General features: G+C 34.4%; 1 protein-coding gene across 4 annotated transcripts in view; it reads left to right on the top strand.

The window, feature by feature from the left end:
• LOC148943665 (zwei Ig domain protein zig-8-like) overlaps nucleotides 1–20,739 on the top strand; it is a 314,535-nt gene extending 293,796 nt beyond the window's left edge. For all 4 annotated transcript variants that reach the window (XM_089101900.1, XM_089101896.1, XM_089101898.1 and 1 more), the window contains exons 7-8: nucleotides 9,439–9,575; nucleotides 20,355–20,739. In XM_089101900.1, coding sequence (XP_088958026.1) covers nucleotides 9,439–9,575; nucleotides 20,355–20,458 — 241 coding nt within the window. In that variant the 3' untranslated portion in view covers nucleotides 20,459–20,739. The remainder of the gene's footprint in view (nucleotides 1–9,438; nucleotides 9,576–20,354) is intronic.
• The last annotated feature ends 5,093 nt before the right edge of the window (nucleotides 20,740–25,832 follow it).

Raw genomic sequence — 25,832 nt, 5'->3', positions numbered from 1 at the left:
TTCGACGATAGGGATTCGCTTATAGTAATAATAATATAATTTTTTTTTTTTTTTTTTTTTTTTTTTTTTTTTTTTTTTTGTGAGTCTATTTAATATAATTAATAAATTTGGTTTATTTATTCTAATTTTTTCTATAGTTTCCAGTTTATCTATATTTTCTTTTCTTCTCCTTCATATGTGAGTAAGTGATCATTTTAAATTTTCTTTTGTTTTTTATCTCTGAGTATGTAATTCATATGTCGTCACTCTTTGTACAGGCCAATGAGCCTTTGAGGGATTAATAACATGTAATATTATATGTGTATTTAATGAAGAATAAAACTTATCTTATCTTATCTTATCTTAAATCTAAAAAAAATATTTAAAGAATAAATAAAATCTAAAAAAATGTGGATGAGTAAGATCTTAACAAAACTCAAACACACAAATAAAAGACAATTAAAGAACAAGTAACGGAGCTAACTAAAAACAACTAAATGTTGTAGCATCAATCATACCGACATGCCATCACAAAGGAGCAAAAATAAAACGAACAGGTTAAAAAAAAAGGTGGCAATATAAGATGCAGCATTAAATGAAGCTTTAAAAGAGACAAGAAACCCTATTTTTCAGAATCTATTTTTAGAGTTGCTGAGATGCTCCGTACTAAAGGGGAAGAAGTCCGTTGAAGCCCATCAGCAACAGCATGAATCTGCCTCCCCCAAGAATATGCTCCGCTTTCGGGGGAGCTTGAAAGTATAAATAAATCCTAGTAGTTGTAAAATTATAATGGAATGAAGCGTTTCTTATCCGGCAATAGTTTTCATTCCGGAAGACTTTTTCAGCCTCAACTCTAACAACCACCTTACAAAATATGAACTAATGTTATCCTTTTTTTTCTAAAGCAGTATATTATTTGGTTCATGATTGATAGGCACTAATAATATTCACAATTATTCCGTGTTGCCAGAGAAACGCATCCTTAGTTAGAGCTCTGTATTCAAGAGATAAACTAGACAAATCGAGACGACTCCAAATTGGCTTCTAAAAAAAAAGGTTCTCAAAACTTGACAACATATATACGTCTAATAAAAGTATCCCACTTTCAAAGGATAAATATTAATGGTGATTTTGAAAAATAGGTATTATTTTTCCCTAAAGATTCCAAGGCAATAAGTTTGGAAACTTTTTTTCCTGGACCAACTGCAGACCAGTGTCACCCCAAACAAGTTCGCAAATTACCTGACCCAGTTCAATTCGCTCTTAGTCACCGGATAAAGCTACTCCTCAATTATTGTAACAGTATATTGATGCAATAGCTACACAAATCCAGGAAGGTCTAATTTACATTAGAGGAAAAAATAGTTTCATTAAATTTGAGGAAAAATATTTCAGCAATGACCTCAAAGACTAACCGACCTGGTTGCTTTGGAATAATTAGAGCGAAGTGTTTTGATCAAAGCTATGAATAAATAAGTTTAAAAAAAAACAATTGTACGAGTATTTCTTTATAGTAGTTTCCAGTATAATTTTGATTCAGTAAAAATCACCTAGTGGCTTGCTTCCCGACTGAAATATTCAAAGGATCATCGCGATTTCATCTTTAAAAATGAAAGCAAGGAGAGCCGATGACCTATGTTTCCTAAGACTCCATTTCTCATCTTGTCTTTCTTGAAGAACCCACCTCTAATAGATTCTGTTTTCCTGAACTAGAAAGCTTAGAAGATAATTTCGCTAAAAGAAATCTTTTTTCTATATGGATTGATCATTCCTCTATATTGAAAACCGTTGCAGAATATGACATGACCCCGTGCTGGTGGCGAAGATTACAGGTTTGCCAAACACCAGGTGTTACTTAGAACATAGACTTTAATGGAGTGTCATCGATTTTATCTACAAGTGCGTCCCTTTATATCCTTGTGGGGAGATTTCTTTGCCTCTGAATTATTTGTCAAATCAGCTAGGAAAACATATAGGTATACAGCTTAATCTAATTAATTTCATTGTTGGTTAGATTTTTCGGGCTCAAGGTCTATGCATAGCCGACTCCTTGAGTGTTTAATGTATGAAAAACCATCTGTAGACTGTAATTGATTAAAACTAGACCAGATGCTACCTGTATAGTATGCACTCATTATGTGCCAGGACGCGGTAAGTTACTAAAAAAATAAAAATCCCTGCTGTAGAATTCGAGTATAGATTAATCAAAACAGATATCAGAGTAAGAGATTTGAAGAAGCGAACGAACTTCGCACTCGCAGTAAATGGTTGTTTGCGTGTCATATAACTATTATATCAGATAGAAATCTTTGAATAATGCTGTCAATTTTAGGGAAACGAATCTTTAAAATGCGCACCCTTGTCTTCCAGACTAGCCGAGTCTTTTTGCAAAAAAAACTGCTTATTCTCTTAATCATAATTAGACTCTAACTTTTATAGTAAAACACATGGAATGTTGTGTTTATCTGTTAATTAATTTGCCATTTGTCAACTTTTGTCTCAGCCGTTGTTTCAAAGAAGAGGATTTCTCACTAAAACTGGCCCTACGGCACACAAGGCCAATGCTCCCTTGGATCTTGAACCAGGGTAGCAATTTACTAATTTTGGGACCCAAAGACATCTAAAGCCAGGATAGTAAATAGATACTTTAAATAATAAATAAATGACTAATAGTGCTCGCGAGGGAGCACGTGGACATTTAATAGACATCAACGAGGGTTAAAAAAAAAAAAATTAAAAAGTAAAAAATCCGCAAAAAATAAGCTAGAATCATATTGGACCAAACAGCTTAAGAAGGTGGAGCTTTCCTTTGAAGATGTAGTTGTCTTTTGGAATTAGCAGATTGTCAATTATTTTGGAATTTTACGGGGGAAAACAGTGTTGCGAGATATAACTATTTTGCTGATTTATTTTGGGGCTTAAACGTAGCATTACTGAAGAAAATATGGCGCTGCCCTAAATCTTAATGAACTTGAAACAAGTAAAAGAAAATTTTTAGGAAATCGCCATTTTCAGATATGAATCGACCTAGGATGGTTCCAGGTGGAGAGGAATTGCTTTTATTTTGATGCCCTTGGGACTTCATCAAAACTGAGTGGTACATTTTTTTGTAAGATCAATCTATTTATAAAATTCTTGTTAAATGAAAGTTCTGTCAACATATTCTAAAATGATTTATTATTATCTAACTCTTTTTGTAGTTTAATTTATATTCCCACTACAAAAGGGAATTTGTCCTGTAAAACTAAAGTCAGTTCTTCAGCACCTTAGTCGAGACTTTTTGGGTCTTATGTAGTCGCAAAAGCAGCATGCTAAATTTTAGTACCCAAGGTATTCAAAGGATGGCGACTGCTATTTTAATGCCCAGGAAAGTCAGTAAAATAATTTAGATGTGGCGATAGTACCCCATTTGTCCGGGTTACCAGTGGGGTATTACTTACTAAAACTGTTCTGCTACGGAAGGAGAAGCCAATAATGCAGGTAAAAGAAAACTGGGGACACATCTATATTAATTTTCACCTTCGCCCCCCACCCCCAGATAATCAAAATGTAAAGTCATAAGAACAAAAAAACTTCTTGGGCTAAAAAAAACCATGGTTGTCAAACCTTAAATAAAAGAAGATAGGGTCTTTCATCTATTTCATTTATTAGCTTCTCTATTGTATTCGAATTGCATATGCTGCTTTCCCAAATAAAGATGCTTTTGTTCCCAGTATTAGCATGGTACTATCCCGACTTCAGATCGCAAGGAGCACCAACCTCGGTTTGAAGAACCTGACATTAGTAAGAATTGATCTTTAAAGTCTTATGAATCCGCTCAGTAGCTCTGAACATTACCAGGGTGCTTTAATCCACTGGATTTCATTTATTTTTCGTAAATTGTCCCCTTCGGTATTTCCCTTAGCTCCCATGGGAAAGTCAAGGCTTAATCACACACCTAGATGGGCTTCTTAGTATCATTAAAAAAGACAATAAGTTAACAATTTGGTATTTTGCCGAGGGTAATGATTACCTCTATAACACTCTTCTAACATCATGTTTCTGTGATTTTCATTTATTGTCTTGCTGTTCCAGAGACGTTCTTTGTGGCAATAATCAGATTTGCTTCCATTCTGGGATTGCTCTAATAAGGAAAGATAATTACCCGGTGTTAAAAGACAAAGGTCTACCGAAGAGTATGTTCTTAGGAAAATTTGAATGGCAATTTTTGTTTTATTCTGTTACTTTTCCTTAGGGTTCAACTACTGAATTAACATACAAAGTAACACATTTGAAATTGTTGGATTGCATGATAATTTAAATTACATGAAAGGTCATATTGAAATATAATCCAAAATTACGCACAGATTATCACTTCACTAAAAACATTGTCTGAAAATTGCTTACATCTGAAAACACATAGGAATTTGTCTCTACTTATTCCAAGAGTCCCTCCAAAGAAAAAAAAATATTCTAACTTTAAAACAATTCATTGTTTTTACTGGCTGCATCTTCTTCTCAAAAGAATCAACCAGGTTTTGAACTCTTTTCAAACAATTTTTAACCTCCAAGATAAGAGAATATAAAGAAAACAAAAGCAAGACATTAACCATAATACAATATAGGCTAAAAGGAAATGAACATGAATACGACCAATCTACATCAATACTAAACCATCATGCTTGATAAATCTATACAATACGGAATTACATTACAATTATCATAGAAAATAAGATGACAATCTTACGAAATAAACTACAAGACTATGCTTATTGAAAAAAAAAAATCATGTATAGGTTATACATATTGATGGGAATATACTTAAAGGATATCCATTTTCTGTGGATCCCGTTTATCTTGACTGCCTTCGTAAATAATGTCTTACATTAGATTTCTGGGAATTTTCATTTCTTGCTTCGCTGCTCAAAAGAGTATTGTCATGACGATAATCTACTCGACTCCCATCGTGGAATCAATGAATTTATGAGACGGAGCAATTCACCTCCATTAGTTTCTACTTTAAAGGCCACTTCAGGACGATCCATCAACTTTTGAGATTATTGCAATTAGACTAGAAAAACACAACTTATCGTTTCAACTAGTCTTGCTAAATGTCAGCCTTTAGAAGTTTATTCAGCTATAGGAAGACTTCCTATTTCGGGACTAAATTTCATTGAAGTTGACTGCTCGATTGAACTTTATGATCGAAGCTATTTTGAACTATGATGTTGAATATAATCGAAATTGACGAATTTACAAGAAAATAAATGCAATTAGTAGCTTTTGAGTTTAGGGCCTGAAATATGTTCTGCTAGTAAATTTTATAAAGCCTTAATGGAGATGGACAGGCTTACAGTTATAAATTATCAATCCTAAATATAGGTAAATCTGAGGTGGGCAATATTTTGAATGATTCGTCAAATAGTGTTTAAATCAGGAATTCGTCAAGATTAGCGATGAGTTTGAAAACCCCAGTGGCTAGAAAACAGAACGAAAATGAACGAAGATGCACGTTTGCTGAAAATCCAACAACACAACAAAAATCCCAATAATAACAAAGATTACATAAAATAACTAATGAAATTGTACTGATTGATTGATATATGCTGGATCTCTCCAGCATATATTAAGAAGAAAGTCTCCTTGTGGAAATCTCAGCAATTTTGGATCCATTAACGTTATCAGGGAGAAAATGTTCAAAATATATTTTGTTCTTAGTAAAGCATAAACGTTCTGGCCTTTAGAAGGATTCAGGGACTTAACCCTACTCCTGATTGTGGTATTTTTGACTGTGATTATTTCAAAATCCTGATTGTGATTATTTGCTTCATTTCCGCTCGTTTTTGGTCTGATGCGTTGAAGGAGGTTGGATGAGATAAGTAGTATTACTGAGGTTTACACTCCATTTCCAATTACGGCTAAGCTACCCTTGGTGCATTGCTGCGATCGTAAAAGAAATAAATTCAAGCAAAATTCCCCCTTGCACAAAACTTTCTTTTCAAGGAAAATTCCCCCCTTCTCTGTGGAAGCTTCCCCCATTGAAAACTTCCCTCGTGAAAAATCCCCCTTTCTCGAAGGAAAGTTTCCCTTTGCGTATTAATAACAATCATATTTTTAACTTAAAAAATATTTGGAAATTTTCCTGGTGAAACTCCCCCGAAAATTCCCCCTCCCCGACGAAAATTCTCCCCGGAAAAATCCCAACCCTACGTAAATTCCCCTTCCTTGGAAAAATTCCCTTCATTAGGTAATCGAGTCCATAAATCGAAAATATGATAGTACACTGAATCGATAAACACAAACATAGTTTTTATTCAAACGTCATGCTTTCCACAATAATTAACTAACCCTTTAATTGGGTATCCAGAAGCTCTGTTTTGACTGGAAAGAACTGTCAGTTATTTTTTTTGAGGGGTCTTAATTTCAGTCAGCACGAAATTTATTAAGAGGGGGGGGGGGTTATGCCTAACACCTTCTCATAAGTGTACTCGCCAACTTCTTAAAGCTTCTTGGCGATCGGATGAACAGTCTAGTAATGCATACATGACATAGAGATAGACAAACAGAATACACACATACATTTGATTTTATATATTCGATATATACATAGGTTAATGTCATATAGCCTAAATAAAACCATCCCTGGGAAACCTTACACTTGAAATAGCCTCAAGATGATAATACTCAGTCATCGCTTCAGGCGATAACTGAAGCGATGATACCTTACGAGGGGGGATACCTTACGGGTATCCGAATAGACACATACATTACGGGTAACCGAATAGACAATTTCTATCTATACTCAAAAAACCGGCTTAATCTACAAAGCCTTCCATTTACTTCCCATTTTTATCCAATAAGTCCCCTCTAAAGTTCCTACGACAGCTCCTTATGTATGAAGTAGCCTGGGGAAAAGACAAAATAAATAACCCATTGAAGCCATATCGCTCTACTTCGACAGCACTTTTGCGCTATCTATGAGACTTCATTTTGGATCATGATTTTTTCAAAGGGGAAAGATACCTTTCAGAACGTAAATTTTACGGTAAAAACTCTCGAAGGCACGAATTTACCCCCTGGTCAGCTGACATTGATGTAAGCTTACAACTCTTTTTCGATTGACCTGTGAGGCATAAACTTCAAATTTTCAACACCCTCGCAGGTTCTGTGATGCTTTATGGAGTTGAGACTTGGCAAGCATCAGCCGCAACTCTAATGGCTATCGATAGATTCCCGTCGAAGAGCTGAGAAGGATAGAAGATCTACGGTGGGTTGACTTCGTGAGTAACGAGAAGCTGCTGCATCTCCCCAAGCAGTCCCGTTTTTCTACCTAAGCAGCCGAGCTTACCTTAACGTGGTTTGGACATTTACTTCGAATGCCTCCGCACTTACCAGCAAACATGATCTTTGACTTTGACCCTGTCAAAGCCGGTTGGAAGCGACCTCGCGGCCGACCAAATAAGCGATGGTCCGACAGTGTATCCGAGTTCCTAGCGATGGCAAATATCAAACCCAGTGAAGCGTAAACCCTTGCAATGGACCGAAGTGGATGGAGGACGCAGACGGCACTCAATACGCCGAGTAGCACCCGGCAGGAGCAGTCAAGTAAGTCAAGTGTGAGGCATAAGTTACCAAAATTTTGACAATTTCTTAATATTTTCAGATGCCTGACATACCTCACTTAAAATGATGTTTTTTAGATTTATTGAACTGTTCTTCTTAAACACTGTTAAAAAGGAAATGTTTCCCATTATCCAAGTTGAATATTTAAAGCAAAGAAAATTATTATATAGCACTAATTTTAGAAACATTCTGCTTATTCATTCAAAAGAGTAATATATCTAAAAGCTATTTGTGGAATCCTATAACTAGGAAACTCAGGTCTGGAGGCCGCAAGACTGCAGCCTATAGTAGCAGGTCAATTAATATGTCGTTTGTTACTTGGGATAAGAATATAGCTGGATTACTGGATTTAAAACAAATACCCGTTGCATCAGTCCAAGATCAAATGCAACAAATTTTTGAAGCATATTGCGTCGATCGTTATCCATCGTTAATTCACGATCAATGCTGTGAGTCCACAACAACGAGAATATCTGACAATATCCACTGGTGACGTCTATTTAAGAGTTAAGTTCCTCTTTCAGATGAGTTTTCCAGATGGCAAATTTCTGGTATAGCAGAAAAGGTGTGTTCAGATTTAATTCCAGAATTACTCCTTTGAGATTCAAATCAAGGCATATTTTTTTTCTCTTTGCTATTATTAAATATGAATTATTTTGAAAAATCTACAATAAAATAATGAATAATGCATCAAAATCATAGCGTTTGATGATGTTCGACCAACTCTGAAAAGATAGCAGTAAAGTGATGAGCTGAGTAAACGAATAATCAGCAAGAACATACCATGGGCGAATAATGGACTAGTATACCCGAAAGAGAGTGATGAATGAAAGTTACCATCATTAACCAGATAATCCTTCATTAGCTGGCCTCCAAAAAAAGCATGTAGGTATATACCTTAAAGCCTCATACGTTTTTCAGATGTACAGTAATTTAGTTTTAACAATTTTGCATATTTTCAACTATGCTATACAAAGAAACAAGATCTTTATACATATTCAAAATTGGGACCTACTTCAGACCTAGACCATATTTTGACTTTATTTTTGATCTGGTATTATAATTGTTAATAACTAAACATTTTATATTAAAAATAGTGTCAAAGATATTTGAGAAATGTTGCAATGACATCAAATGTAAGATATCCAATATAAGTAGCCTACATTTGACATAGCAATTATAGTAATCTTCTTAAGCAACTTCAACGTTGAAAGTAGCAATGAGGGACTTTTTGCTATGTCGGCAAGTTTTTGTGATAGTTGACTGAGAATTTCAGGTATTTAGGCTTTGACATTAAATTTTATAAATATACAGCCTAAATGAGGGCTTAAAAAGGTTCTTTTTATGCACCCACCAAACTTTCCTTCGCTCTCCACGACGCTAGCTTCTCGTATGGTATTGTTCAATGCATAGATATGTATAAGAACCTTGTAATCCCACTCCTTTCCTACTTATAAGACTTAGGTTTGACAAAATAGGTCCAACCTTTGGAAATAAAAACAATCAGATTTGACTTAAAAACTGAAAAACATCCTGGGAACAACTTGGAAAAACCTACAGATAAATAAAAAAGTAGGGCAAGAACTGAGTAATTTTTGCATGTTTAACACATAGCCTACATAGTGAATGTATTTGGGTACTAAGCTTGAAATAACCTTTCATTCACCAAGCAAAACAGCTTCTGAGCTCTGAGTTGACAAAAGAAGTTCTTTTCCATTTTTACCATTGTAACAGAATATGTCTACACTAGAGGTCAAATTTATTTGCAGGATTATCTAACATATCTGAGTGCCATAGTTTAATATCTTGACTTCTTTTTAAATCTTTCAATTAAAATAATGATCATATTTATTGCAGTGTGAAAACTGATCTACTACCCCAAGGAGCTGTAAGCCGACTTTATATAGCAAACGCATCACAAAGAGATGCAGGAAATTATACGTGTGCTATATCCGAGCAGTCACAAACAACTGTAGTTGTCCATATTTTAAATGGTAAATTTTGTATCTAGTTTCAAGCTTTTTTTGTTGTAATATTTCTTGTGCAGCTGGGAAGTAGGGTTCTTACCTGGAGTTATAAGCATTCTTTGGAGTGTGAGAATGGGTGATTTCGAGAGGGGACGAATGGATTTATATAAAGATAAGTGATACGATGGATTTAGGCGGCCTGCACACAATAATTGTGTAAAATATTCAAAAGAAGCATAGAGACATGAACTAATTATTAAAGAGAAAAAGTCAGATTTTCTCCCTAGTTTTGTACCGTTTCCTGGCTATTTATCATATGTATAGACTTCAACCTTCAGGAGTTTCAAGCAGTTTAAAGTTAAAAATATTTTAAAAATATCCAGTACTTTTTTTGTTGTTATTGTTGTATGAAACAATTTCCCCGAAGGAAAGTTGGCTTCCCTAAAATATCCTCGGGAATGCACGAGTATTAACCTAAAATACAAATCATTCGCTTACATAAATTTTCAGCGAGATTTCAAAAACCTTTTTGTCTTTTGGGGGAATTCGGGAAAGTAGGCTACTGATTATTTGTACTGATCACTAATTGATAATGGCAAAAAGGGAGGAACCTTAAACTAATATTAATTTAAATGAAGATAGGAATTGATTTTTGCTGCCCCTCCACTGACAAAAACTTCATATATAGGACAAAGGCAAATTTAATTCACACACTTTATATACAAAAAGAATAATATGCATTCGACAAAAGAATAGTATGCTGCCAATTATAAGACAAAAAACATTTTCCTTTAGTTGGACTGATTACTTTTGTTCTAACTCTTGATGAGGAAATAGCCTTTTTATTTAGACTAAAAAGGATGATTAAGGTAATGAGAGAGTTTTAATCTGCTTTCGTTTCTATTATCTTTTCATAGTTGGTTGTAAAATAAAGTATTTTATTATAGCATTATTCTTTCTTTTTCTTATTCTTAATTTCACGGCGTCAGATATAATTGAATTTTCGGCTGAGCTTTTAGATTACTGTTGAACCTTCATTTTAAAGAGTCGATAGAGAAACTTTTAGGGATAACTTCCCCAGAAAGATAATTCCAGATCGAAGTTCAAAGTCAAATGTGGGATTTTTTTTTAAATACCCTGTTCTCGGCCTTCGTGTGTGCCTTCGTGTCTGGCTTGCCAGTTGGACATTGGGGGCACAATACGAGAAAAGTCTATAAAAGCAGGTAAATTTATGTACTTGTAGAAAATTGCCACCAAAGCTACATCAAACTCTTACTAACGGACTGGAGAGAGTCGTGGGTAGCGATTGAATCCACCCTATTATCCCTATTCTAGATCTTTTGGAGTTGTGCCAACGAAGTTTTCAGAGCACCAGCATAGAAGGCATCCATATCTGGCGATGGGTCTGATGCAAGACTTGCAAAATTGGATGATCGAGCTGAGTGGCAGAAGGTTTTTGTAGTGAAGGGTGATCCCAAGCTTTATTGCGTATGAGCTTCTCACTTGATCGAGGTGGGTTGCCCATGAAAGACCTGTGGAGAAGTGTATCCCAAGGAGACGAAGCTTGTAGACTTTCTTTATAACTTCATTCGTGCAGATGAAGCTATCGTGTATGCGTTGCACTTTTGGTGGTGACATCATCAGCTATTTTATTTTTGCTGTATTGAAACTGACCATCCAGACGTTGGACCACTTTTAAATTTCCAAGAGGTTCGTCTTTAGGGGCAGGAAGGCTCCCATTGGGTTTCAATGTTTTGGGATGACTGCATGCGTCATCGTGCAATCGGCAAAGTGATGCAGAGAGATCGCAAGTTTATTCTTCGTTAATTCAGTTGAATGATTTTTAAATTTAGTCAGATATATCAAAGTTGTTATTTTGGGACAGTTCAAATCAATAAAATTAAATTCACATCAAAACCAAATAAAACCTATTTAAGAAAAAAAGTAAAACCATACTGTATAAATAATAGTAATAAATAATTTAGACAAATAAAAATGTTTTGCATTTCGTAAATAAGAATAACTTTATTCTTTAATTAATAGCCTACAGGTTAATTTTTAATTTTTATCTTTTTTTTGTATTTCAATCGTTTGTTGTGATATCCATCTTCTCCCCTTTACAACATTTATTTCTGCCCTCTCTGATGAGGCTATACGTCAAAATTTATCAGAATAGTGTGTCCGAGAGTTCGTCGCATTTTTTATTTATTCTGCAACATTCCCCCTCGCAGTTTTATACAGGTTGAGATGTCAAAAGCGTATTCTAGCTTTGAATAAGAATGAGCAATAGACAAAATTCACGTTTGTGAGAGACGAGTTTGAGAGAACAAATTTGAATTTAAAAAGCAAAGCATAAATATTGTCTCACGGGAAATCCAAGAATATTCATCGCATGCCTAGGTTTGTTATTTTTCTTAGCTTGTCATTTGTTTATGCCCTGGCGAGGGGATAAAATTAAATAAATGTACAAAGAATAAAATAAATATAATTTTTGAATGCTAAAATCCAAAGAAGAATCTATATCTGATGAGGAGATGTTGTCAATCATAGGACTGATCGGCGGCGTTCGGTCGAATTTAGATTTAATTTTGCAGCAATTGTTTATTGCGTCAACAAAGTCAGAACCTTTAAGAGGATGCAAAATTTGGCACGGTGAAAGGGCTTTTACCTTTGTTGTTATGTCAGTATGAAAGCTCAGCTGTATGCCGCTTGAGACCTGGCCATTATTAAAAAAAAACTAAAAAAAGGGGAAAAGCTGACCAACCAAATACATATTTGGTTTCAGTTGTAACCTACCTATCATCAATTTAGCACAATTTTTGGAAGTTCTGGTAGTTGTGTTCCTTGCTTGAACGGTAGTGGTAGAAGCAGTAATAGCATGACTATTCATAGTGAGAATATTTAGGGCACAAATTCTGGGCCTAGGAACTGTTTTTACACAATTTACAGAAGTGTTGTTTGAGCCATATTGGGCATAAAGTGGTAAGAGCACAGGATTTTATTCACTAAGAAATAAATATTTCTTCTTACATATGCGTCCTTTTTTCTGGCCAACTATGGCACCTTCTCAATGAGATTTTGCACGATGATAGTTCTATAGCATTGTCGATCCAGGGTCTAATTTTGGAGAAGCTTTTTATAGTGATTGCTGAACGAAAAGTTATTTATGTATTATTCTAAAGGCACTTATGTCTAAAAGCACTCATGTATAATATACTATACCTCACAATCATGACATTGTGAGGTACCGAATAGACCCAGGCGCCACGCCGGTGGATCGACCAAACGCCACTGACGAGAGGCGCGGTCGAACGCCGCCGATGTGTTGTAACGCCGCCAGCGCGCTGCAGGCGAGCCGCCGCCGGCAGAGACGGCGGCGTTCGGTCGAATTTAGATTTAATTTTGCAGCAATTGTTTATTGCGTCAACCGCAAAGTCGGAGCTTTTCCTTCTCGTGTGGTTTAGTATTTCGATTTTCCTGATTAGAAATCAAGCAGGGCTTGCACTATCCCCAAATTTTCGGGTATTTCTCCGAAAATATATGCGTATAGAAAGTCTAACCCGAAAAACAATTTGGTTTCCCGAATCCCCGAAAATCACGTAATCACGGTGCCACCCCTAGCGATTTATCATCAGTGAATTTCCCTGCCAAATATTACTTTGCATACCATAATTCTTCACTTCTCTCTTGTTCATTAATTTTCGTCTCTTTTGTTACTTTGCATAAAAACCAGACAGATGCAGTATGCAATTGCAAATATTGCAATATGCACAGTTCTTCATATGTTGACAAGAAAAGTATCGTCTTTATGAAATGAGTTTAAATCATTTCGAATGCAGTTTCGCAATCGCTATTTCTTACATCATTCGTATTCAAAAAATGTAATTTTCAAGTTGAATAGAATTATAGAACGCATTCACTACTATACAGCTTCAGCCTTCAGTTAAATTTTGAAATTGACAGCCGACAGATTGTTTCTTCAGCTGAATTGTAAGTTTGCGGATTTTTTTTTTTTTGCTGTTTTTAGATAAGATTTTCTTAATGTTTAATGCTCAATTGTTGAACGCCTGATAGATAATACAATATTCTTTCTGAAATTCCCCCCCCCCCCCAAAAAAAACGCTTCTGTTGAAACAAAATTTAGCTATAGACTAAGCTATGTACAAGGCTAGGTAATTAAAGAGTGAACCGGAAGTTACCCCAAAAATATGATTCATAAATAAATTGTAAATTATTGCCTATAGGGGGGGATAGGGGGCTATCATTTTTAAATGATAATACCTCATTTTTTATTGATAGCAGGGATGCCAAATAGATAATTATTTTTTTAATTTAAAGTGGGGACAGAAGAAAATGATATCAAATTCCCTGGGAAACCATTGGAATATTTTGATAGACCCAAGGCCCCCCATTAGGAGTTGTTCATTGTCTTGGGTATTTTGCAATTTCTCATAGGCTACTGGCCTAACTTGGCTTTTGTGTGTGCTCCCTTTTAATTAGCTTCTTAGGATCCTATTGAATGCCACGGCGAATCTATGAATCAGTTTTTCAATAATTTGATGTATATCTGAATAATTTTGACATTTTAGTTGTTGTAATTGTACCTCTCACTCATACCCTCAATTTTTTTTTCAAGGAACACTAATATGTTTAACAACGGTATTTTGCGTGTTTGTTTGAACCATAATTCTAGTTAATTATTAAGTATATCATTTTTCCAAGGAAAGCTGAGACGGTATCCTATCAAGGTGGTATCCAGAGGGGAGGGGGATAGGGAGTTATTACACTCAAATGATAATATCTCGAAATTTTTTTATTGTAAGCAGGGATCCCAAAAAGCTAAGCTTTTTTTAAATTTAAAGCAGAGACCGCATCCTATCAAGGTGGTATCCAGAGGGGGAGGGGTAGTGAGCTATTATATTTAAATCATAATATCTCGTATTTTTTGGAAAGCAGGGGTGCCAATAAGTTAATTATTTTCTTTTATTCAAAGCAGAGACGGTATCCTATCAAGATGGTATCCAGAGGGGGGGAATAGGGAGTTATTATATTTAAGTGATAGTACCTTGATTTTTTTTATTGAAAGATGGGATGCCAAAAAGTTGAAAAGTTAACAAAAATTAACAAGATTTTCGTGAGTTATGCTTGATACAGCACTTGAATGGTTTTATCGTCCAAAGGGAAAGGGACATATGCGTCCAACCCGTTTTTTTTTTTCTTATTGATGAAACGGGTTTACTTTATAAACACTCATTCATAAGTACCAGGCAGTGCCACACTAAAACGAATTGGCGTGACGAAAGCGATATCGACATCCCCACCTAACATGGCGCTCGAGTGACAATGGCGCCCTTGGTCCAGTGCCCAAGTTACATTAAAAGGCCAGGTCATAATAAAAGCTTTCAATTTAGGAGGTTCAAAGAGAAGTCTTTGACAGTCTTATGACCTCAGGGTACTAGATGTTGCAACGTTCTTACGTATCTACTGTGGTATAAAAAATTAAATCATCCCACAAATGATTACCAAAAATGTGCACAAATATAACAAATGTAACATTTGGAATATCATAACACTTTTTTCAAAACTTTGAAGAAAAGCAAAAATGGCTAAATACCCCTAACTACGCTTGAAAGCTATTTTAAAAAGAAACTCGTTGGAGATTTCCATGGAAATGACCATAGCAGAAGCTTTGAGCCAGAATGGGGATCAAAGAAGAGTCTTTGAGTATTTTGACCACAGGTGACTTATTGTTGCGACTTTCTTAAATTTGGTAATTTTTGTGAGCATTTGAAAATTAAAGCTTAAACTCAATAACTGATACTTAGTGTCCTAACATTTTGCTTGGATTAAAAGTGACGAACTAGGATGAAAATCTCAAAATCTTCCAGGGGCTACTTCAGTCTGCATATTATTTCATTTAATTACATTTAAAACGGATGAGCTTTTCAATTTTCACCTAAGAAAATAGCTGGCACTTCATTTTTCTTCATACCGAATAAACCATTAAGTGTTTTTTGTTTCATTACAATTGAAGTGTTCTCATGTAAAGTGTTCATCATGTATTTTTCAATTTGATAAATTTACTCCTTTAGATGCAGTTTATAATTTGACTGATATTAGGTACTTATCAGTTTATAATTTGGAATGAATCCCCAAAAGAAAAATGAATAATATCCAAAAGAGCAGCCAAAAGCATTAAAAAAGCAGCAGTTCAGCCTTAGCCTACATGAAATATATTCTATAAAGAAGCCAAAAAAACTTTAAAATGCATTTTTTTTTTACTGTTATTAAAAACCCGTTTTTAATACAAGAAGGCTTTTTAGGGATTCAAAAGAGCAAAAAAACAAAAAACAATCAATATCAAAGTCGCCCATTTCAACTCTTTAAAGGTGACAAAACAGATATAGACAAAGGACATTATGAAAAAATTAAGCTTCTAAGTTTAAAGTTATATTCAAAGTTTTTACCCAGATAACAGACGAATTTTATGATACAGTATTTGAAGTTTTGTATGCAGTAATGCTCGATGAAAAAAACTACTAATTTTGATAATTATTTTCGTTAAGAATACATAGCTAATTGATACTTCAACTAGTCGTATTATGCAAGGGTTTTGAAACGCTGCAGCCATTTCGTTTCTACCAAATTTCTACTTCTCTTGATGAATAACGAAGAAGACCAGTTTCCATCCAGCGACTTGTGAATTTTTGAACTCATGAATAGGCTCGAAACTGTTGTAAATTTAAGCTGTGATTTGAGAGAGACTGATAAAAACATTAATGTCTGCGGTCAACATTGATCGCGCTGGCGGCGCGGTGCGCCATTTTTGGCCCCGCCTTCGCCGGTCTTCCCTGATCGGAGCGGCGCCGTGGTCTAGTACCAAACCTAAATCCCCAATGTCTTGTGTGCGTATCTGCTATTTTTAAAAAGTAGTGACTTAAAGTTATTGAAAAAACGACGTAAACATTTAAACCACACAAAACTGAGATCAATTTGATCAATTTGGTTACATTTAGATCAATAGCAGTTTTGTACCAAAAGACCTGAAATGCTGTTGCAGAGCCTTATCAAATCGTGGATACATTCAAGCTATATATGCGTGAGCTGTTGATAGATAGAGAATTAATGTTAATAAAATGGTCAGTATGGTGGCTGCCTGAAAGTTTGAAAGGGTGATAACTATGTTGAGTTAGAATATTATACCAATTTACAGCTATGCTTGAATACGGCAATTTAGTAGGGTATACTAGATCAAAATATGTTTCGTGACTTGAAAGCTTTGTAGCATTCAGGTATTAACTGTTTCTGTACATCCTCTACAAACGGCTTTGAAGATTTTTTTTTCTCGTGACTACTTCTTAGCGTATAATCTGATGATTTTAGAATGAAATTCTTTTCTTTACCTATGAATCTTTTTAAATGCTAACACTTTTTTAGACCTTACCTTGAATACTAGGGCGACGGTAGAATCTGGTGCAGAGTGTTTAGAAATAAAAATATCTGAAGAATTTGTGCTATTTCCTTTTCAGTTCTACCCCAAAGTAATTTTAAACCATTCAAACAATTCAAGTAAACGTTTCGTGATACTTGAGGTAAGAATGATGGTGATAAAAACAAGGTCAGAAAGAAAAAAAATAGTTGGCATTATAGAAAATACAAACCTGGCTCCAAACTCGTCATGTTCTTTGCAACAAACTTACTGACCCAATCACTTTTCTTCCTGTTACTTTTATTCTTTTTTTGGAGCAAAAAGACTGACACAGTTGCACTTTCTTGAAATGAGGAAACGAGGTGACAGTTAAACAGAACCAGTCTGATGTAAATTTAACAAAAGATTATATTTTTCAGCTAAAAGCAAGTATTGGTAGAACGATCTTTGTTTGATTATATCTTGTATGCATTTTTCATGATTATTTTTTTGTATTTATTTTCCTTCAAATTCCGCCCTTCCCTATAAGCTAAACTTTCTATTTAGACCGTAATTTCATATATTATATTTAGAATATCAATAAATCCATATCGACACGATGCAATCTGATAAGATGAGATACGAATTTATTATGTCAAATAAAATGAGTTAAATGAGACACAAAATATAATTTAAATATTCACACTTCCTTCTCACTTACTTATTAAACTGAGACACAAAATATTGTCGAAGATATCCGTATTGGTCGGTAACCGCGGGCTTACAAGGCTCTAGTTTGTTCTGGTGCCTTGTATGATACCCTGTTCGTGCCGGTTCGAGGAGCAAGCCTCGATACCTGCTCGACTCCAAAAGCTTCTGTCTGAAGACCATTGTAAGCTGGTGTCACCGGGCATCAAGTCTTTCTAGGCCAAGGATTTTAAGGCTATCTTCGTGATTCGTGAATTCCAGACCTAATATCACACGGGTAGCTCGTTTTTGCCCAATCTAAAGGTCAGTTCTTTGCTCTTTACTTAGCCCTGGATGCCACACAGGAAAAGCATACTCTAAAATACTCCGAATGTACAGTTTATAAAAGTTCAACAGTGAAAAACGACTAAAACCAAATCGCTGAATTGTAACTAGATTACACAATCCTATATTCGTCTTCTTAGTACAATTATTTACATGATCCAACCATGACATTTTTGGTAAACGTCACACCTAAAATTTTCATGCTATTTACAATTGGCGCATTTATATCACTTTGACTAGGAACTTCTTTTTTTTCGAAAATGAGACTCTCATAAGTGCTGTCCTTTTCCTATTAGTTGAAAACCATTTTTCTTCGCAGTCAGCTTCCAAACGGTGATTTATGCCATCCGTACTAATCATGAGTCCTAGCTTTTGAAGTATCAGCAATGATAAATCATTTGCAAACTTAGCTCTGTTTTCATGTCAAGTCACAATCTTGTTAAACAGTATTAAAAATAAAACATGTCCCGTTTTGATACCTTGGGGTATTCAACAGAAAAGCTCCAGAAAATCCAATTGTACCCCATCAGCAACAACACACTGTTGTCGTCTGTGTAGAAAATTACAAGCTATCCGAACTAAAAAAAAACCTCTAAAATCACGCATTGACTCAAGAATGTCCGGATGGCCTGATTTGTCGAAAGCCTTTCCAAGTCCACTTGCAATATTTCTACAATTACATCTTTATTTTTTGAATACTCCAGGGCTTCTTCCACAATTTTGATGAGATAATGTACTGTGCTAGATTCTTTGATAAATCCAAACTGACAGGGATCTATTTTATCACAGAAATCTTCTAGTAACCATCTCTTTAGAAAATGTTCGAAAACATTAAATGTTCGAAAAAATTAAACATTAAATGTAAAAATGTTCGAAAATATACGAATATAGAAGTTTGTTACGTAAGTTAATTTGTAAGTTACGCCAGAACAAAATTTCGAGAAAGCCATGTAGCCAAAAGAAAAGTGAAATTAACATGGAAATTTTGTTTTAACTATTCATGTACGGTGAGCCAAAATCAAAGCTGCATTAATTCAAAAACGTTCAGAAATTAAATAAGAAAAAAAAGTTTTTGTTTTTTGTTTTTATGTGTTTTTTCTATTGGGGGGGGGGGTCCCTCTGTGCTCATATATGTATGAAAATATTAGTTAACTTTTTGAAAATGCGGACATTTAAATGAATAGGGCCTCACTGGTTAGATTTGGTCTAGGACTCACCATGACAACCGAGTATCTTCAAGCTCAAATTTACTGAATAAAGCTTAGATAGAGGTACAGCTTCCTAATTTAAAATTTTATGATTTTTTTGTATTTATTTTCCTTCAAGTTCTGTGTTTACTCTGCCCTTCCCTATGGGGCTAAGCTCATTGTTGAGAATTTGAGTTGATTTGTTATATTTAATCAATAAAAAAGTCTATAGGCCTATCGATATATCACCTAGTTACTCTGTTTCTTTCTAATTTCAAAGTTTAGCTTGATTTCCCTAATAATTTTGCGTTTACTTTGCTTTTTAACATAAGCTAAGCTTCCTATTCAGACCGTGATTTAATGTATTATATTTAGAATATCAATACATCCATATCAACCTATCATTAAGTTGGTATTTTCCTCCCTTAGTTTAAAATTTATGATTTTTCTTAGGTTATTTTCCTTCAGATTCTGTGTTTACTTTGCCCTTCCCTACCTGTGTTTATCTAAGCTCATCGTTGAGACTTTGAGTTAATCTGTTATATTTAATCAATAAGTAAATCTATGACGATATGTCACTCAGTTACTCCATTTTTTCCTAATTTCAAAGTTTATGATTATTTTTAGTTTGATTTATCTTATAATTTTGCGTTTACTTTGCCCTTTACTATAAGCTAAGCTTTCTATTCAGACCATGATTTAATATCTTATATTTAGAATACCAATATATCCATATCAATCTGTCATTCAGTTGCTATGTGCCTTCCTAGTTTGTAATTTTATGATTTTTTGTGTGTTTATTTTCCTTATAGTTCCTTGTTTACTCTACCCTTTCCTACAAACCAAGCTCCAGATTGATATTGTTAATTAATATATTATATTTAGTGCATGAAATAAACTCATCTCAGTCCACAACTCATTTACTACGTTCCTTCACAATTTCGAATTACTTCAATCATTTTTGTGTTTTTTTTCCTTGTAATTCTATGTTCACTTCGCTCTTCCTTACAGGCTATGCGCTCTGTTGAGATGGTGATCTAATCCAGTATATTTCATATTAAAATTTTTTAACCGATATATCACTCAGTTGCTCTGTTTCTACTTAAATTGAAATACTGAACAGTTTTTTTTCGTTCCTTTTTTCATATCCTCTGTTATTATCCTTCAATCTTTTTTCAGGAGAACATCCAGCAGCAATGCAGCACAACAGTTCATGTCAAAAAGCTTATGCTCTTATATTAATTGCTGTTTTACTTCTGTATCATCTTGAGAGAAACTACTGAAGCACTCCTTGAAAACTTGTGTAACCTTGATTTGCAAAAATGAGAATAATGATACTCTTAATCTTAATGAAAAAATGTAAAATGACAAGTCTCAGTGACTCTTCAACTAGGTCAGTTAATTAGGACCTAGGAAATTAACTTAAACAGAAATCAAGTGATTATGAAGACGATTTTATATTTGTTAAGTACTGAAGGTGTTATTAGAATTTTTTTATTGTTTGATGTAAATAGACGTCCCTTGCATTATGAGACGAATATGTTCCTGTAAATAAAAACATTTTTATGAATGCATAGCTATTTGCTAGGGGAAATCCTTTCCTGAGATATATAGCTTTAGTTATGGTAAAGATTCAAGAAATTGAATTACGAATATTCTTTTTCTTATTTCCTTGAGGAAAAATCGATAGGAAAATATAGGGAAAAGCTCAGGTTGAGGGGCTTCTAGCTTTTTTGGCAAGTAGCTGCCTTATGTGAAGAAAAATTTTAGGAATGAGTCTAGGACCTAAAACATACCTTGGGTAGGTGTTATCAGGCTACTAGCTCTACCCTTTCTGTATTTCTAGAGATTGGAATATTGCACAGATGACAAATAATGACCTATGACCTATCTAAATTTCGACAAACAATATTTTAACTTAATTTTGAGGTTTCAGTCTTTTTTTCATTGGCTCTAGTTTTTGAAAAGGCAAATCCAATTATTTCGACAAGATTTTCAGTCATTCAGTTTTTTCTCTATATTTAAGAAATAGATTTTCAATCTTAAAAATCTTAAGGATCAGAATTCCGCAAAGGTATGAGGCTCAAAAAGTTTCTTTGTACCTTATTTGAGCAGTAAATCAATCTCTCACGAGCTCACTTTTATAGCACCCGGAAAGTAAAATGGCATCAAATTTAAAAGCCGTTAAATAGGGGAAGATATGGAGATATTTTCTTCAAAATAGCATCCCAGGGGATCCTTGCGGTCCTTGATTTGTTTCTGAGAGTTTCATTCACCCTCCTCAACTTTCTTCCGGGAGATACAGAAGCCTTTCAGAATTTTACCAAAAATAGAGCCAAAGATTGAATGAACTCATAATTTTTTTATATTTTCATAATTTTTTTTTTATTCTATTGGTGACAACAAATATTTTTAAGAGAATTTGAATCTACAAAAATTGAATCTTGAAGCCTCTAAGTTATTAATATGATAAGGTGTTATTTTCAGTCTCAGGCTAGATCAATAGCAAAAATCGATTACAGGAGCCTGTTGCTGGGTGCACCTCGTCATTATGGTCTTTTGGTCCCCTTATTTCGTATATCAAGTTAATATAAATAAGATTGACATAAAAATACAAAGAAAAATATGCCAAAGTACAAAATCGTTAAGCCAATTGTTAAATACAAGGTATATTGAGGAATGAATAAAAAAAAAGCAGGGTTTAGCCATCGCCGATTTGACTGCTCAATTATTCTAACAATTTTGCTAATACATATCAAAATAACTTGTTTTGATCTTGAGTTTTTCCTGAAACTTTCCTTCAAATCGAGTATAGTAATTGATAAGTGGCTGTCATACTCAGCGAATCATTATCCTGAAACCATGGTCACTTTATACAATGAACACCTGAAGTGATTAAGTTTCTATTATACAATTAGACTAAGAAGTATTCTTATCCTCACAAAGATACATGTTCTTCACGTTTTTTCTTTTGTGTGCTCATTATCCGACACTCCGAACTGAAGGTCACAGATAGAAGCAAGCAAAGTTACTTTATGCGGCAATATTCAAAGAACTTTTTGTGAGGAATCTGTGTTAAAGTGAACCAAGACCATTTATTTTCATTTCGAAGTATTAATACCAAACCCTAGCTGAAATGTACTGCTTTTCAGTTTAGTCAATAAGTAAAGGAGGATACAGTTCGTGCACTTAGGGGGAATATATTTTGGATCTCAATGTTTCTCCTAGGGAGGGTATTTTACCCAATCTTGGGGAACGTGATCCCTTCTAATTCCAGTTGTGTGTGATGTGTTCACAAATCATTATCTCATCGTTACATTTACCACAACGCATTTGCAATTTCTGTACTGAAGTTGCTAAACTTAACTAAAATGCACATGGAAGCTTTCATTGTGGCACAAACTATTTCCACTTGACTTTTATTTAGATACAATTTTTCTGCTTTATCAGACATTTATCCTGTTTTTCAGCTCTAACTGGCACAACAGTTGTTTATTGATATTAAAAATGTGCAATCGAAAGGAAGAGCTTCACTTTCGCCACGTAAAAGAGGATCCTTTACTTGAGGCTGGAGATTCTATCATTGATAAAAGCAGTACATCACACTGATTAGCTATTGGAGATGAAAAGAAAGAAGAAATGAAGTTTGGACGCCTAAGATATAAGTTATAAATCAAAAGAACAAATCTAGATCATTAAATCAGACAGCAAAGCCGTATCCAGGAGAATTTAGGGAGCTTGAGCCCCCCCCCCCAACCAGAAATTTTGTCTGATTGTAAAAAAAGTGGTTAGAATACATACATACATACATATACGTGTATTCAAAACCAATGGCCATATGCACAAAAATAAACAAAAAGAACAATAAAAAAAGAACAATAGCACTAAACAAATTTAAACTACAGCTTCTTTCCGTGGCATCAGACCTTTCTATATAAAACAACCTAACACAATAATTAGGTCCCTCGAAGTAGTCAATATAGTGTTTCAATTGAATTAATCAAAAAATAATCTTAGAGGAGCAATTTCATACCAATTTTTTAGCAGCTTCAACGAGGAAACTGGGACAGTAATAGTTTTTCCCATGAATGCAGTGAAGGCTCTTAAATTTCAAAGTAGAGCCTCTGCCCCCTAAAACGGAGAGGAGGACCCATGCACGTTTAAAAAAATAACATATTGTTGGGCATAGAGAATATCCAATTTAGGTAGCTGCAACCTAGTAAATAGCGAACCACAACCCATAGTAACCAAAAGTTGAAAAAGACCTTTTGAAAAAGAAACTGCCTTGACAAAAAGGAAACATTTTTATATGACATTGATTCAGGAATGGTAACTATTATTTCGGTTAATCTTAAACGTAAAAGTTTATTGCAAAAACGAATTTATGGTGATTTCGGAAAAAAGCCTATTACAGCTCGAAAATGGTGTCAGATCGAAATGAACAATGCAACAATAGAATCAGCACGGTCGAAAATGTTCTATAGGAGAATTGCAGTCCTCCACCTTGATTAACAAAGAAAATCACTTTTTTGCCCTGATGTGTCTCCTTTTTTTTCTATTTTTCTACCAGGGCTAGCGGATTACCATAGCATCATAGAGAGATATTTAATGGCTTATTTAAAAAGCTATTGCTCATAGCCAGGTGCTTTTTATAAATTCTAAGATCTTCAAGTGCTATATAGCACTAAAATGGCACTTTTTGGAGCCATCTCTCAAGTGGCGCTAGCGGGCTACCAGAATATCGTAAACAGATGTTTAATGGCTCGCATAAAAGCTATAGCTCATATTTATGAGTCTTGTAGAGATTCAACCATCTGCAAGTGCCACATGGTAATCAAAATGTCAGTTTTGGTGCCATGTCATAATTGGAAAAGCTGGGCCTAGTGGGCTACCAGAACCTAGTAGAGAGATGTTTAATTGTTTACTTAAACAATTAACATCTCTCCTGGACACTCTTAACTAATACAGCTCACGATATCCTCAAAACTTCTACATTACAGGCTCCTGTGATAGTTCTTCAACCTTATAAAAAGTCCACAAGTACAAGCTCTTTAGAGCCTTCGAAAGCGGTTGCCATTACCTTGTTGACAGACATTTCACGTGTTTTTAATACCCTTCGCATTATCGCATTTTATGACCTGGTAGCCAGAATTAAACAAAATGGATGAATGAGCACACTTGTGTTGGTATCGAGTGGCTCATTAAAAATAACCGAAACTTCTGTGTTTCAAAACAAGGTTACGCGGTGTAATTTAACAAAGATTTATAAGAGATACAAAACTTTTGCATGGGTTTTGAAAACTTTGGTTAAAAAGTCATTTACTTCTAGGATGCCAGGGAAATCGATGCGCAATGACGATTTTAGAAATTATTTATTAATGTGCAGTTCTTTTTTTATATAGAAGATTTTGATATTCTTCAAAGTTAGGAAATTTAACTAAGATTAAATAAAAAACAAAATCTGGAAGTAAGGAGCAACAGTAAAACTTAAAACGAACAGAAATTATTCAGTGTGACGATCTTTCTGTCCCCCCCCCCCAACAGAAAAATTAGAAAAATATCATCGCAGTGTTGTTTCTACATCATATTTAAATCAAAACAGGAAAAGATTAATTAAAAAAAAGTTTTTCTGAGAGTAGTAAAGAGTGAAGTTGAAACTTAAAACGAACAAAAATTATTGCTTCAATTTCTGTCTTACATATATCGATAAAACTAGTGCAAATAAGCTAACTGATGATATTTCACTAAGTCTGAATGATTATAGAAAAGTAGTACTTTACTGAACATATAATAGCCAAGTATAAAAAACAATAATACTGATTTAGGAGTCAAAAGTGAGTACGCAGCTTCAAAAAAAAAAAAAAAATCTCTGTAACACTTTTCATAGTCTTGCACCAGGTGTAATATCAATAACTGTCAGTATACAATTAAAATTATCTCAAAAACACAAGGCTGAAAATAAAATATTATTGAAAAGCCATGAAGTCATTAAACAGCATACATAAAATAGATTGATTTATCAGGTAACATTTTAGTCTCGGCGCCTATAATACCTATATACGATTTTAAATTGTAAGTAATAAGCTTTAGTATTACTCGAAATGAAGATCAAATAAACCATAATAAGAACTTTGGAAATCTGGTTATTCTTTGTATATAGCGAAGAATTTCAAGTTCTGGTACAAATTCCATAGCTAGTCTATCGTGGTCATACTATGAAGATGTCTTCACATCGAACTTGCCTACACATTAGTCACGAAATGTCATTTTCAGAACGAAAACGAGATCTATTCATTAGACTGAGCTCATTGTCCATAATTGATAAATTAAATAAAAAAAAAACTATTTTTTTGTTCAACTGAAAGTAAGGAGCAATCGAAACTTAAAACGAGAAGAAATTGTTAATAATACGCGGGGGGCAGCCACCTTCTCAGTAGTGTGGGCATAAGGCCTTTAAACGCATAGATAGGAAATTTTAAACGTATCCCTACTTTTTAAAGTCATCCCTACACTGCAATAAAAGTGGTCACGACAGCAGGTATTACGTCACAGCCATATTTGGGCACAATTTACATAAACTAGAGTCATGACATGTATAGATGCTGAAAAATAAGAATTTTGGAACAATGATACATGATACTATAGCCCTGAGGGTGC

This window comes from Artemia sp. Qi Xiang Cuo, chromosome 15 (assembly GCF_049724085.1).
Source record: "Artemia sp. Qi Xiang Cuo chromosome 15, ASM4972408v1, whole genome shotgun sequence".
Lineage (NCBI taxonomy): Eukaryota > Metazoa > Arthropoda > Branchiopoda > Anostraca > Artemiidae > Artemia > Artemia sp. Qi Xiang Cuo.
Note: the sequence above shows the minus strand (reverse complement) of the source record. Positions and strands in the feature narration are given on the sequence as shown.